A 15,299-nucleotide genomic window follows, 5' to 3' on the forward strand; every position below is an offset into this window, starting at 1 on the left:
TACCTGCAGACGTGTTTTTACACTGAAGTACTGCGACTGCCCGGTCACAGTACTTCCTGCATGATGAAGTTAAATACAACATACGATCATTTGAATGAAGCTAATTCTTCATTTAGAACTTCCTGTTTAAAGCCAAACGTTTTCTCTGCAGCGTTTCAGTTTGGTGACTTTCCCTTCTTACATGAGTGCTGGTGGAAAAACAGAGCAAAGTAAATAAAGGTGTTCATGTGAGCCTGAAGTCGACTGTGTGACTGCAGCGGGCCATTACAGAGCTCCGATCTTACAGCAGGGACGGACGGAGCGGAGACAGACTGTTATTAAACGACAACATAAAGAAAACAGAGACTCACAGCAGGTCTGCTCTTCACGCAGTCGACAGGAAACTCGCTCGGCAGCAGCCAGGTGAGACAGTTGAAGCAGGTGAGACGGTTGAAGCAGGTGAGACAGGTTCAGGACAAACACCCTGACACTCACCTGATGACATCACAGTTACTTTTTATGAGTTAACAAGCGGACTCTAACACCTCACCTGTGTCTCTCTCTCTCTGTGTGCTCTCAGCACACAGGGCAGCAGAGGTGTGGTGTGTATCTGCAGAGGGCCCGGCCCTGTTACCATGACTGTACACGCAGGGGTGGGACCTGCAGCGAGCATGCCCCTACCTGCAGCGAGCAGACAGGTGAGTGTGCAGGGCTGATTGCACAAGTAATGACTTATTATTTCCTCCTGTGTCTGTGGATTCAAAGAGTATTTCAGGGTTAGCATGTCTGGATGTTGTTGTTCAATGCTCTCGGATTAGCTTAACATGTCTTCTTCCCTAAACGACAGAGTAGATCGATTATCAATGAGGACATAGACTTCTGCTGGAGGGTTAGGGTTAGGGTTAACCCTAACCCCAGGACAGGTAACAGGACAAACAGGTGGTTAACATGAGGAGAGGTCAGAGTTTGCCTCTGACCCAGCCCACTCTCTCCTCTGCTCTGGTAATAAATACTCCGACCACTACAGGTCAACACCAAATACTTAACTCACACGGCTTGTTTCTTGGGGGAGGAGTCCAGTTTGTCAAGATGAACAAGGCTAAGAGCTACATGCTAACATGCTGATGTTTATCCATAGACTGTATATAAGGAGTGGACGCAGCCGCCGTGACATCACTCAGTGGTCTGATTGTTTTGAAGCATTTTGCTGTCGCCATCTTTTCGGAGCCAGAAGTGACCATATTTGGACGAGAGGGCGGAGCAGGGTTAGCACACACACTCAGTAATAAGCTAATGCTAGCACTAGCTAGGTTAGCAATGTACATAGCCTACATAATTCACTGACTGCATAAACAGGAATGCTGAATGGTTAAAAACAGGCTTCAAACTAAACGTTCTCACTGAAACAATGGACTCCTCAGAGAGTCTTCAGGTACAACTGAACTCTGAACATTTTCCGGTCTCCATGGTAGCGACCTGTCAATCACAGGTAGACCCGCCCTGAACCCTCCCCTCTGGTCTGTGTGACTCTCAATGGGAGCATCAGTGACTAAATGAACATCATGCTGTGTTGAGGAAGACTTGAAACTAGAGACTGAGACCATAAACTCATGAGGAACATGTTTACTGAGGGAATACATCAGGAGAGGAGTTCTTTTGTTGGAGCTGAGCTGTGAAACATGAAGAACAACATGTCAGCTGATCACATCCACATCCTGATGTTTTATTAACACACAGATTCACTGACAGAGACCTGCACTGATCATCAACTTCCTGTTTGAAATGTGAGGAACAGTTTAATGTTTCCAACCAGCAGAGGGCGACAGACAGCAGCTGTGTCCTGCCTCAGTACTGTAACAAACCATCAGCAGGAATCTTTCAGTGGAACAGAAGATATTCTGATAACAATCCCATAATGCACTGCATGTCGTGGGCCTTATGGAGGGGGTAAGTAATGGCTACTTGGTGTGGCTGTAAAGAGAGAAGTGACAGAGTATTGTATGCAGGTAACATAATACAAACAGCTGAGAAGGAGAGATGCTGAAGGACAGTGACGACAGTGGAGAGGAGACTGTTAGCACATTAGCCATGTTAGCTCCCAAACAGTCAGTTCACTACCTGAAGTCCCTGTACTTCCTGTTGCTGCAGCTGATGAGTCTGTTTCTGCTGAATCATTGTGTGAATGAAAATCAGGTCATTGTGTTCGAAGCTTTCAGGCTCCCGTCGCACGTCCTCCCCGCGTTCAGACGTCGTCTTTGAACACAAACAGACACAAACCAGCGTGTGTGCCTCCACTGCTTCTTCTTCTGCATCTGAAAGGTGTCGCTGTGTGTTGGACTTTAGATTCTTCACAGGCCTGTATATCACCTGTCTGACGTCCAATAACATGCAGATTAGAGTTTAGATAAAGATCCTCCCTGTTGTCCAATCAGAGCCCGTCGTCCCCCGCGGTGTGTGTGTGGATGTGAGCGTTGAGTGCTGCCCTCCACCTGAAGCGCAGCGAGCACTGGGAGCACTGGTACGGTTTCTCTCCGGTGTGGATCCTCATGTGCTCCCTCATCTTGTCCTTCCTGCTGAAGCGTTTGCTGCAGTCGGGGCAGCGGTGGGGCCGCTCGCCGCCGTGCGTCTGCATGTGTCTCTGCAGATGATTGGCTGACACCAGACGCAGGCCACAGAGCGTGCAGGCGTGGCGTTTACTGTCCCCCGTGTGTGTGCGCAGGTGCAGCCGCAGGCGTCCTTGCTCGCTGAAGCTGCGTCCACAGTCCCTGCAGCTGAATGGACGCTCGCCGCTGTGCACGCGCATGTGGCTGCTGAGGTGCTCCCTCCTCTTGTAGCACTTCCCACACTCCACGCACTGATGGCGACGCTCACCTGTGTGGGTCAGCAGGTGGCGCTGCAGGTGGCTCCTAGCAAAGAAGCTCAGGCTGCAGAGCTGACAGCTAAAGGGCCTCTCGCCCGTGTGCGTCCTCGTGTGATCCACCAGCGCCTGTCTCAGCAGGAAACTCTTCCCGCACTCATGGCAGCAGTAGGGGCGCTCGCCGCCGTGCGTCTTCAGGTGAGACGACAGGATGGATTTACTCTGAAAACGTTTGTCACAGTCGGAGCACTGGAACGGCCGCTCGCCTGTGTGCGTCCTCTGATGGACCTTCAGACGACACGGCCGGTCAAAGCTCTTCAGACACTCATCACACCGGTGCTCCTTCTTCACTTTAACGTCCTTCAGCTCGCCGCCTGCTCCTCTTCCTCCGCTTCTCAGGGATGAAGACGTGTTTATTGGCACTGTGCTGTTGCTCTGATAAGGACTGCAGGCTTCATCACACACCTCCAGTTCCTCCTCCTCCACTTTAACCTCCACTTTAAAATCCTCCTCTTCTTCCTCACTGAGCAGCTGCTCAGAGGCTGCGCCCCCATGGCATTCTGGGTAATCAGCTGTCTTCATCTCTAAGTGGAAACAACAAAAATACTTTAATCCAAAGGTAATTCTTTACCTCGCAGACACAGGAACACATGCTCTCTCGCTCTGCTTTTATTAACACATTTAAAACTGCAAACTTCGCACTTTTAGAAAAAAAGTTTTACCTTTTATACAATAAACATTTTGGCCTGCTTCCTATTTAAAGGGTTTATTAATATATAAGACATAATTACAATGATTATGATTTTTTATTTATCATTGACAGCCATAAGTTACTACTGATACAAGTCATATTATTGGAAAGTTGTAATCTAGTTATAAGTATAAAGTAGTAGCCTATAAATTGGTTATACAGAACCTTATTTAAGTAAAGTACCTCAAATGAAGTGCGGTACTTGTTATCTGGTAAATGGTTTTAACTGTTGTCATGACGCTAAAAGTAATGTGATGTGTTGTACTGTTGATTATCGGCAGCAGTTAACACACCTGAGGGGCTGTCCTCCTCTCCTCCTCCTACGGCAGCAGCTTCTCTTTCAGGTGTTTCTCTCCGTTCGCCATCTTGTTCCTGCTTCATGTTTTCCCGCCGAATGTTTCTCCAGTTTTCTCTAGAACCTCGCGGATCTCCGGTCAGATGGTTAGAGACAGAAACACCGTGAGCAACGTACGGTCTGACCGTCTACCGCTAGATGACTGCTAACATGGCAACATGCTAATAATCAAACCGCGGTTAAAAACACAACTTCCTGTTAAGACCTTCAAAATAAAGAAAATATGTAAAAACAGTAACGAACGTTTCGGTTTAGTGTACAATTTCACTATATTTCAAATGAAACCATGACCATCTATAAATGTCTCTATGTGACTCTGAACAGTTTCAACTAAACTCAAATAAAAACGCAAATAAATCACACAAATAGCTCACACCTCTGCAGGGTCTGACACCATATACGCTGTTATTTCAAGGTCTATATTACCAGCGAGAGTCTGACTGCGTACGCACTTTAAGTTACACATTAAACACGGTTAAACACCAACCAAACAGTCCTGATGTATAAACAGAAAGGACCCTTTCTCTTATCTAAATTTCTGGGTCAAATGACATTGATATATAATTTAATTACTGTTAAGCTGATCTGTTTTGTTTCTCTGTATTGTTTCTGCATATATAGTTTTTCTAATTGTGAGCCATGACCACAAATAACGAATTAATTAAATGTAAATACTGTGCTTTCTTACCTACTGTCTGAATGTAGAAAACAAACCTAATTGTGTCCCTGTTGGTCCCAATAACATGCCACTGGTTTCAGGACTCTTGTCATTATCTCCTGATGTCATTCTGTTGTTACAACTTTTCAGAGGTTTACAGTCTGCTTGGAGTTTAAAGAAAAACATTAAACTAAATAGGAGCAAAAATAAATATAATTTTATTTTCAATAACACTCAGCATCAGTCATTGTCCTCTGTAATATCTAGTTCACTGTCGCTCCCTACAGAGTGTTCTTTATGTCACAGAAAATGATCATGTGTTTTATGATACTGCCTGTCCCAGGTGAGCGGGGAATGGACTATATTCAGAAACAAACTCTCAGTTTATAACACCCCAAACCAGATTCTTAACATCACAGAGTTACCTTTAACAACATGATTTAGCCATTTAGTGAAGATTTTAAAAGTTTAGCCGATTTTAACGGTAGGACTGAGCGCACCCCACCCCCTCAAAGTTTACTCGTAGAACAAATCAAACACACGCGATGTTGTCGAAGGTGCAGCGAAAGGTAAAAGTTTCTTTCAAACACTTCAAGCTATATTTCTGAGCAGATGTGTATTTTTGGCTGGTCGTATACAGTATATTAAAGCTATACGTTTTCGAGAGGAAGCGGAGATGTGTCGATGAATAAAACGCAAAGTTTAAGTTAAGTAAGGTGATGCACCTGATATGCCTGTCTTGTACAAACGCCAAACTCCATTTAAATTATTACTCATTCCTTTTGCCTGGATTTTGAGTATGCTCCAGTACATCGTGGCCGAACACTGTACTGTTCTTTAACGATTTATTTGATATTTCAATTCAGCCCATTATTGGAACAAAATAAGTCGCTCAGTTGTGTCCCGTTAGGCAAGGTAGCTGGTAACTTATTGGGTAACGGCTAGCCAAACTGTACCCTACTATACGTTATAAAAACTTGGATTTTTATGTCAAATACGTACTGCTTGGTCATCACACGTATACCGAATTGATCAGGTTCACACAACAAGCTTAAAAAAATAAGACATCTGGTTGTGTGTTCTGGGAACAAACTTGTCTAAAATTGCCAGATATTTAAGGAAGTTTTGCTTGGTCTTTATCGAACATAGCAGGGCTAGGCTAGCCGTGTGTTAGCTAACTTTTTCGAAGCAAACGTAGAAAGTAACATCCTATTTACAACCTTGTCAGCTCTATTTCTTTTATTGGTTTGTTTGCTTGAATCATATGTAATGTTCCCGTAATGGAACCATATGTCATTCTAACTCTGTGAATTATGTTTTCTACAAGTAAAAGTTAAGGGCTAGCTTGGTATGCTAATTGCTAACTGACTTTAAAAGTTGACCGGATATGACGTCGTCTGGATTTTGTTTGTGCCCTGTCGTGGGCGTGGTCTGTGGTTCTCCTATGTGCCTGGCGGAGAGGAATGTAAACAGCTAGCATGCTCGTTCAGCAGCCAGCGGTAGCACAGATTACAGACCCGGACCCGGTGTCGGTAAGCTGTTTATTTTTAAACCGACTGTTTGTCCTGGTGTGATGGAAGAGGGCAGTGAAGTATCTCGGGTACCGACTCCCGCAGCGGAGTTGGTCTCTTTGTGGAACAACAGCTAACTTGGCTAAGTTAGCTCGCAGCGCTAGCCGAGGTTTGCTAGCTCAGGGAGTTGTTGTGCCACAGCAGAAAGCTGCTTAATGCTGAGCCGACAGCAGCCAGCATGTTTCAGTGTTTCTGTCAGGTTTCTGCCGATGCTAATGTTGCTGTGAAGGACTCAAGCTAATGCTGCCAGCATGAAGTACACATAGGTACAGTGTCAAGTTTTCACCGAGAAATATCTTTAATACAGTTTTATTCATCATGCTTTTTGACATACATGTTGTAGAGACAATATTGTTAAAGCGTCAGGTGATAGACGAAAAGGAAAAGAAAAACAAAAAAAAAAGGTATAAATCACGGTGATACATTTAGCTGCTAGTATCTCACGTTTGGTGTTTGTGTAGTTTCTGTTATGTTTTTAAATTCAGGGTGTATTTCTATTATTTAAGGATAACATTCACTCATTATCTGAGTGTAGCTCTGACTCTTCCTCTGGTCTGTTAGTCAGAGTGACGCTGAGCTCCTCCTGTGCTGTGATATCAGACTGAAGAGCATTATGGGAAACTTAAGCACTTGTTTGGCTGACTAATGACTGTGTTCAGACGCTGTGTGTTTACTGAAGCACTCCTCACATGGTCTGACTGACTAACACATTACACACCTTATTACTCTGCACCTGCACACAGACAGTCCTCCAGCTGTGTGTAAGTGCAGAGAGAAGGTGTGGCACGGTCCCCTGACGACATCAGTGTGAGCTCAGAGGACGTCCCAGCAGTCAGTCCAGATGTATGTAAGATAGTAAAGCTGACACTGACAACAGTATAACATGTGAGCCTGATCTGCTGTCCTGCAGGGGCACTTCAAAGCAGTTAGCAACCAAACACCTTCCTCTCTAAACTTAAGTTCACCGCGTCTCTTTCCAGTCGTCTCATCTGACGCTGAGGAAGACAGCTGCACTACTTTGAATTAATTGATTCTGTCATAGCAGTTTATTAATATCCCACCGTTTGAGCAAACTGTCTTTTTTATTTGAATGTCTGAAATCTATATCTGAATCCTTTTATCCGGGGAGGTGGGACAGAGCCGCCTGCTTTATGATCAGTTGAGTCAATAGATAACCGCCGACACAAAAGTCACACTTTTTAGATGTGATGTAAAAACGCCCTCTGCCCTTTAACCTACAAAAGTCAGGGTTAAACCCTGGTCTGTTAATCTGCCGGCAGGAGTTTTCTTTTTTCTTTTGTTAGTTCAGATTAATATATTTATGATGATGTCACTAAATTTGATCCATCTTTACATAAACTGTCACTTCACAGGTTTTACACAGGAAGATGTTAACTGCTCCTGGTTAGTCCTCTAAAAGCCTGCCTGTATGATGTCATCTGTGGCCTGATGATGTGAAATGATGTCATCAGCCAAGATGACAATGATGCCAACACTAAGTCTGTGCAACAAACTGGAGGTGGCTGTTTACCAGGCTCTGATGAAAGATATCATGTTGCCTTATGGGAAATGTAGGACCCAGTGTTTTTAGGTCACCTCTTGTGCTCAGACATTTCTTAACTTCATCTGTCCGCTCTGAGTGACTTTTTGACAATAACATGATTCCTGAAATCAGCAGATTGATCCAGTAAATATTACATTGATTAGAAAGACAGACAGGTTTGTGTTCTCCTGCCGCCATCTTTAATGATAAATCCTTCTTGTTTGTGTCTCCTCAGGTCTGACAGGAAGTCAGTGGTCTGTTCAGACGACGCTCCGCAGAGAAGCTCCTCCGTCCCTGTCACTCCTGTACGTCCTGTCGGCAGGAGAAGAAGAAGATTAGCTGCCTTCAAGTTCATTTTATAGAAATATCCATCAATGACAAAGAACTCAACTCGTGCCAGAAACTACGTGGTGTTCAGTGTCAGATAGAAAGGTGTGTTTGTTTTGTGAGACTCTCAGCAGACAGGAGGATAAAAGCGTGTCTACTTAAAAGACGAGCAGTCATTGAGGTTCCTGAGGCGGCCATGTTGGGGCCTCAGCTGCTTCCTTCCTCTGTTGCCTGTCCGTCATCTGAGATCAACGTTTAGAAGTTCGTCATCTCCTGAAACTGAGGCTCCACTTTCCCATGAAGGCCTCTGATTGTTGAATCATTTTTCTACTCTTGTTATTTTTGTGAAGGAGGAGTCGCTGTAGAAGTTTTGTTTATTAATCGTAGACTGATCGGCCAATCATGGCGGAGTCCAGCTCGGAGCCGTCTGCAGCACCTGGTCAGCTGATCGATCACAGCAAACAGGAAACGCCTCTCCCTGCAGAAAGCGTCTCCAAAGACCTGATCGTAACCATGAGGACAGAGAGGCCAGGGCTCGACGTCAAAGCCGAGGTCCTGAGCAGCAACGGGGCCGCCGACAGTCCTCTCCCTCCTAAAGTCCAGGAGGAAGAGGAGGAGGAGGCCACGCCCACGCCGCCGGAGACGTCATCCTCACTGTCATCTGGAAACGGGACAGTGACCGCACTCACCACAGAAGAAGAATCTCTGTCAGTGCTACTGAGACACATCAAGGCTGAAGGAGGAGCAGAGACAGGTGAGAGGTCAGAGCAGGTACAGGAGCAAGTGTTCACCTGAAGATCACTCTGTTGTTCCCCTGGACTCGTGCCACTCCCTGACTTCGTTCCCCCCTGTCTCGATGGCTGCTTGTGTTTGTGTCGATACATATAGTTGTAACATTGAGTTACAGACCTTTAAACACGTTTCTACTTGTGCTGCTGTTTTATTTCTGTTAAAACATAAATGAGGGTAAAAAAGAAGTGAACGCTTGCTGCTTGTGTCCACAGGGGGCGCTGTTCTGCCAGAGTCTCACTGTAAAGCTCCTGTGAGGAGTTTTTATCTGGTTATGAAACAGACCATATGAATCCTGATGTCTCTCCATGAGCTACAAACACGGAGCGTCAGGAAGACGACACATTATTTCTGTGTATTTATCTTTAATGAGCGCTGCCCCCGGGTCGGCACACACCACATAAAGATCCTTTAAATAGAGACACGTTCACAGAGCAGCTGATGTGATGAAAGTTTAAATGAGACGGGATCCAGAGAGTGAGTGTTTGCTGTGTCACTGCTTTCAGCTGGTTAACATGCAGGAAGTGGAGACTGTTTGTGTGAAGCAGAGAAACAGGCAGCCAGTCAGGAGACGCCTTCAATCAGCCATTGTTCTGGGCTGTGATTGGCTGTGGGCCAGCAGGGACAAAGTGTGAGAAGAGGCAGATTAGAAGTTGTTCCTTGTTGTTCCTCCTTGTTCATGTGTTAAAGAAGGGTTATTACCTGGTGTTTGGTGTCTTCAGGTCTGGATCTGGACCTGGAGGAGAGCTCCTCTGTGGCGACAGCAGGCGGCTCAGATGACCAGCGGGAGTCCACAGACTCTGCCTCCTTCTCCATCCCCAGCCTGGAACTGTCCGAAGGGGTCACGGCTGCAGGAAACTCCCTGGATGTGGAGGACGGCTGCTCCTCGTCCTACTCGGCTCTCGGGGTGGAGGGCCGCTCTCCGTCCACGGAGGTCCCCAGTCTGAAGGACGAGGAGGCGATGGAGGCGGCTGGTGAGACTCATGACACACAAGAAGAAACGCGGAGAGGAAGGAGCAATAGTGATTACCTGTATACAGTCTGTTTACATGGTCTACTCACTTCCTGTTCTGTGTCTCTGTCTGACTGTAGTTGCCCTCCTGCCCACAGAGGGCGCTGCAGCTGCTCCTGCTGCTGCTGTGTCCGAGGCCGGGCCGTCCATGCCGGCGTATTACCTGGTGAAGTGGATCACCTGGAAGGAGAAGAAGACCCCCATCATCACGCAGAGTGAGAACGGACCCTGCCCCCTGCTGGCCATCATGAACACGCTGTTTCTGCGCTGGAAGGTAAAACACCATCACATGACATATACAGGTGTAACTAATAAACGTTTACCTGTGTGGGAGTATCTCTACTGTGTGATGTGTGTGCTTTTCTTCTCCCACAGTCAGAACCAACCGGACATCTCATCTCTGTAATCCTCACACTGTTTGCTCTTTGTGTGCTCTCTCCAGGCGAAGCTCCCGGCTCAGACTGAAGTCGTCACGACAGAGGACCTGATGGCTCACCTGGGTAAGATCACACACACACCTGTCGGCCAATCAGCTGCTGAGATCACCTGTCAGTTGCTCTGTTGTTTGTTGAGGAAGATGTCGACACTGATGGGTTGTAGGTGTGACCGTCAGGTAACAGGTCACAGCTCTTCTTCTTCTGCTTCTTCCACAGTCAGAAAAAAGACTTTAATATGACACAGCTGTGAGCCGAGACGTGACGTGTGTGTTTTGTTGTGTAGGGGAGTGTGTGTTGTCTGTTACACCCCGAGAGAAGACTGACGGGATGGAGCTCAACTTCCAGCAGGTACACACACACACTCACACACACACACACACACACACACACACACACACACACACACACACAGACACACACACACACACACTCACACACACAGACACACACACACACACACAGACACACACACACTCACACACACTCACACACACACACAGACACACACACGCACACACACACTCACACACACAGACACACACACACACACTCACACACACACAGACACACACACACACACACACACACTCACACACACTCACACACACACTCACACACACACAGACACACTCACACACACACTCACACACACAGACACACACACACACACACAGACACACACACACACACACACACACACACACTCACACACACTCACACACACACTCACACACACACAGACACACTCACACACACACTCACACACACAGACACACACACACACACACACACACACTCACACACAGACACACACACACACACTCACACACACACTCACACACACAGACACACACACACACACACAGACACACACACACACACACACACACACTCACACACACACAGACACACTCACACACACACTCACACACACAGACACACACACACACACACAGACACACACACAGACACACACACACACACACACACAAATATTTCAAAATAAATTTCAGACCAGAAATCTGAAATGTCTCGTCTGCAGGCAAACATGAAAACTGTTCTTTGTGTGTGTGTGTGTGTGTGTGTGTGTGTGTGTGTGTGTGTGTGTGTGTCAGAACATGAGTGATGCCATGGCGGTGCTCCCTAAGCTCTCCACAGGTCTGGATGTTAACGTGCGTTTCACAGGTGTGACCGACTTCGAGTACACACCTGAGTGCATCGTGTTCGACCTGCTGGACATCCCGCTGTACCACGGCTGGCTGGTCGACCCACAGGTACACCATGTGTGTGTGCTGAGTATAACTTAGACAGGTGGTAATGAACAAAACTACAGACTACAGTGTGTGTGTGTGTGTGTGTGTGTGTGTGTGTGTGTGTGTGTGTGTGTGTATGTATGTGTGTGTGTGTGTATGTGTGTGTGTAGAGTCCAGAGATGGTGGCTTCTGTGGGGAAACTGAGTTACAACCAGCTGGTGGAGAAAATCATCGACTACAAACACTCTGCAGACAGCAGCCGAGTCAGTGAAGGTATCACACACACATTAACACACACAAACACACTTTAACACAAGCCTACGGTATTTATTAAGCTCTCTGTGATTGTGTGTGTGTGTGTGTGTGTGTGTGTGTGTGTGTGTGTGTGTGTGTGTGTGTGTGTTAACCCTCCAGGTCTGGTGGCGGAGCAGTTCCTGGAGTCGACGGCGACCCAGCTGTCGTATCACGGCCTGTGTGAGCTCAACACGACGGCCAAAGAGGGAGAGATCTCTGTGTTCTTCAGGAACAACCACTTCAGTACCATGATCAAACACAAGGTGGAGCCACACACACACACACACACACACACACACACACTCAGGGTCACCTGTACCTGTTGTTAATAAAGGTTTGTCCTCCCTCAGGGTCACCTGTACCTGCTGGTGACGGATCAGGGCTTCCTGCAGGAGGAGGGGCTGGTCTGGGAGTCTCTTCATAACGTGGAAGGAGACGGAAACTTCTGTGACTCAGACTTCAGGCTGTGTCATCCTCCTCAGAGAGCTCCGCCCCCCGCCGCTCTGCCACCCACCGCCCAGGAGCAGCAGAGACAGATCGACCAGGTGAGTGTGTCCAGGTGTTGCTGACCGAGAGGATCGGTCTGTTCATGAGTCGGTGAGTGACGATGTGTTTCCTGTCAGGACTACCTGGTGGCCGTGTCTCTGCAGCAGCAGCAGGGCGGGGCCCCGGGGCCCCTCAGTGACCTGGAGTTGGCCCGACAGCTCCAACAGGAAGAATACCAGCAACAGCAGCAACTCCAGCAACAACAACAGCAGCAACAGCAGCAACAGGGATCACTGCAGGCAGCACAACAGGTATACACACAGGAGACACTGCGGCCCTGTTCCTGCTGATGATGGACAATCCTGTCGGTCCAGTCAGGCTGCTCTGGATAAAACGTGGACTCTGTGTTGTTGGTGGTGGTTTGTTTTGTGCTAAGCTAATGTTAGCATTGTTGGCTCAGGAGGGGAGCTGAAGTGAGCTAAACTCCAGTTAGCACCTTGATCAACCTGAAGCTGCTTTAATTGAATAATCATTCAGCTGCACAGATCAGATACAGACTGAACCTTTACCTGTGTGGTTATGGTGATGAGGATGATGTCATTGTGTTTCCAGGTCAGAGGTCAAGGGTCACAGCAGGGCGGAGCCAGGAGAAGAGACAAGGACTCAGACTGTGTCCTCTTATAGACTCTGCATCTTCATCATCTCTTACCAACCACCAAACTCCCCGAGTCAAGCCTGTCTGCTGCGGGGAACACACACACACACACACACACTCACACTCACACACACACACACACACACACACACACACACACACACTCTCAGCTCGATGCCAAACCCCAGTGCTTTGTTAAACGGTTTGTTTTCAGGCGTGATTCCAGGCTTTTGGAGAGTTTGTAAATTTGTTACTTCCTGTTGAGTCCGGTGGAACACACAGAAACATCGTCTGATTCCACTTTTTACACAGTTTATATGTTTTAACTGATTCATTTATTTCTGGTCAATAAATATAGAACTTATGCTTCAACCATAAACATGGAGGGATTTCTACCTGACGAGTAAAACAGCAGCCAAATGTTGCTCCTAATTCTTGTTAATAAATGATCTGTGAAGCATTACAAAGTGATTTATTGACCTGTAATAAATCTGTGTGTTGGTGGTTCCATTCATGATGAAGGGAAACTGGTGGAAAGTGTGTTAAAGTGACCGGAGTGATGTTAACGTCTGTGTGAGGTCACGTGACTCTGGAAACAAACATGTCCTGCATTAAATAAAGATTGAGCTCCTGCACCTGCTGTTAACACGTTAATAAATGTCACCTGACCTCTGGTGAAAACGATCCTGTCCAACAATAATCATGTACTAAACTTCAAACCAGGAGAGTTCACAGAATCCAGGTCCAGAAGGAGTCGATACAGAAGTCCCATCAGATGTCTTCTGATTTTAGTTTCTCTAGAAGGTTTGAATGACTGCAGAAAATAAGCTCTGACATGATTAAATATTCAAACAATAACTGTTCACGTCTCACTGGAAGGTTTTTAACGTGTAATCATGTGACACAAAACTCACTTTAATCTATTTTAACGTTAATTTAAATTAATGAATTAATCCACGGGAACAGTGGAAGGTTTGAGGCTACGTTAGCTTCTGGCTGATAATCCAAAGTAACTAAATCTACTGAATCTAAATAATTCAACATTTAATATTAAATTCAAGAACCTATATCTTCATCATAAGAGCTTATTTTCTTCATTTATCCCTAAAAAAAGCTCTCATTGTATGGAAGCCCAAACCTGCCAGGAAAATAACTATAGATAATATGACTGAATAGAAAATATATTTCAAAACAAATCAAGTAAATCAGAAAAAGGTCAGAGGTCAAAATCATTCCTACTTAAATCTTGTGGTTTAATCCTTAATCAAATAACTTGCTGAATATTTTACAGAAGTAAATAGTGACTTTCAGATTCATATGACAGATTCAAGTCATTAATAAAAGATTCTGAGTAAAGTCACAATTATGATATTTAGTGTATTCATGATATAAACTTCTAAACAGTCACACTCTTTATCTTGTAATCGTCTTGGAAACTAAAAATGTACCTAATGTCTGATTAATCCTTTTTTTAGTAACAACTTGATATGGCTCGTGTAAAATTAAAGAAGTAATATCTTGAAATTATGACGTTTAAGTACATTTTCACTTTGTCTCATATTTGTGATTCATCATGAGCACTTTAATTTTTCTATCTTAACGTTTCATCTAGTTTCTTTTCTTGGCGTTAACGGGCTTCCGTACGTGTTGAGTCTTTTTTTGGGGGACACACTCGAGCAGTAAAAGTCTTCATAACTTCATCTCTCTGGTGCTGTTTGGACTTTGAAAACAAACTGCGAGCACGTTGTGGGCTGAAAACACGTCTGAGCTCTGCTGATAATCAGATGTTGAATTAAATGTTTGGACCTGATGATTTTAAGGATTTTGTCTTCAAACCTGAGCGGAGGATTCAGGAGCGCAGCGTCCTCACTGATCCAAAGCCACGATGAAAAGCTAACGTCTTAATCTGAGTTATTAAAGTGTTTTCTCTAATCAGATGTTCTTTTGGAGACTTGTGACGAACATTCAGCACTTAAAACTTTCCCATCAAGCCTCTCTGGGTGTTCGGGGGGGCCGCCGGTACTTCCTGTTGTCGTCCGGTGTTTAGAAAAGTTTTGTTCTTGGGTTTTTGTGCCGACAGCTGAGCTTCAGTCCGACCGTCGGGCCGCTGCCACGCTCTCTGTTCAAGCTTTGTATTTAATTTGTCATGATGTCAAATTGTCAGTAAAAACCAAATCAAACTTCCTCCTGAGTCGACTTTTTTCTTTCTTTCTTTCTTTCTTATGTAGACGTGACCTTAAACGTCCTGCAGGAGTTTAAGAAGGTCAGGCTTTTGTACGGAAGTCAAACTAAAAAAAAAAAAGTAAATAAATGTATTAATTAAAAATTTAGA

General features: G+C 45.6%; 3 protein-coding genes across 8 annotated transcripts in view; 1 reads left to right on the forward strand and 2 right to left on the reverse strand.

The window, feature by feature from the left end:
• The window catches only part of LOC138609301 (BCL2/adenovirus E1B 19 kDa protein-interacting protein 2-like), a 7,366-nt gene extending 6,832 nt beyond the window's left edge, over positions 1-534 (reverse strand). For 2 of the 3 annotated variants that reach the window (XM_069681941.1, XM_069681939.1), the window contains exon 1: positions 351-378. The gene's annotated coding sequence lies outside the window, so the exon portion shown is untranslated. Of the gene's footprint in view, positions 1-350 lie in introns of all 3 variants that reach the window. The other variant, XM_069681940.1, reaches the window with a different exon arrangement.
• A 1,151-nt stretch (positions 535-1,685) lies between these two features.
• Positions 1,686-4,061, reverse strand: LOC138609311 (gastrula zinc finger protein XlCGF57.1-like). The gene is made up of 2 exons (XM_069681952.1): positions 3,881-4,061; positions 1,686-3,420 (listed from the first exon to the last, which is right to left on the reverse strand). Exons 1-2 carry the CDS (start codon positions 3,966-3,968, stop codon positions 2,408-2,410), a joined length of 1,101 nt encoding a protein of 366 aa, XP_069538053.1. The 5' UTR covers positions 3,969-4,061; the 3' UTR covers positions 1,686-2,407.
• Positions 4,062-5,147: 1,086 nt separating this feature from the next.
• On the forward strand, positions 5,148-15,142 carry mindy1 (MINDY lysine 48 deubiquitinase 1). 4 transcript variants are annotated; one of them, XM_069681928.1, is made up of 12 exons: positions 5,148-5,169; positions 7,950-8,795; positions 9,553-9,804; positions 9,923-10,116; positions 10,285-10,342; positions 10,563-10,627; positions 11,395-11,553; positions 11,703-11,805; positions 11,947-12,089; positions 12,177-12,371; positions 12,450-12,623; positions 12,925-15,142. In XM_069681928.1, the coding sequence occupies exons 2-12, from the start codon at positions 8,444-8,446 to the stop codon at positions 12,994-12,996; spliced, it is 1,767 nt and encodes a 588-aa protein (XP_069538029.1). In that variant the 5' UTR covers positions 5,148-5,169; positions 7,950-8,443; the 3' UTR covers positions 12,997-15,142. The 4 variants fall into 4 exon arrangements, with proteins under 4 accessions (XP_069538029.1, XP_069538028.1, XP_069538031.1 ...); XM_069681927.1 differs by lacking the exon at positions 5,148-5,169 and adding an exon at positions 6,050-6,132; XM_069681930.1 differs by lacking the exon at positions 5,148-5,169 and adding an exon at positions 6,050-6,132 and having other exon boundaries at positions 9,941-10,116.
• The last annotated feature ends 157 nt before the right edge of the window (positions 15,143-15,299 follow it).

Source organism: Semicossyphus pulcher, unplaced genomic scaffold (genome assembly GCF_022749685.1).
Source record: "Semicossyphus pulcher isolate SPU_LCO1_2020_fin unplaced genomic scaffold, fSemPul1.0.p SCAF_5, whole genome shotgun sequence".
NCBI lineage: Eukaryota > Metazoa > Chordata > Actinopteri > Labriformes > Labridae > Semicossyphus > Semicossyphus pulcher.

Bases quoted from the DNA above. Each gene is read 5' to 3' on its own strand.
- LOC138609311 (XM_069681952.1), bottom strand. From the start codon at position 3,968: ATGAAGCAGGAACAAGATGGCGAACGGAGAGAAACACCTGAAAGAGAA. The intron at 3,421-3,880 runs GTGTGTTAACTG...GTTTCCACTTAG, and splicing joins AGAGGAGGACAGCCCCTCAG to AGATGAAGACAGCTGATTAC.
- mindy1 (XM_069681928.1), top strand. From the start codon at position 8,444: ATGGCGGAGTCCAGCTCGGAGCCGTCTGCAGCACCTGGTCAGCTGATC. The intron at 11,554-11,702 runs GTACACCATGTG...GTGTGTGTGTAG, and splicing joins GCTGGCTGGTCGACCCACAG to AGTCCAGAGATGGTGGCTTC. The intron at 12,090-12,176 runs GTGGAGCCACAC...GTCCTCCCTCAG, and splicing joins GTACCATGATCAAACACAAG to GGTCACCTGTACCTGCTGGT.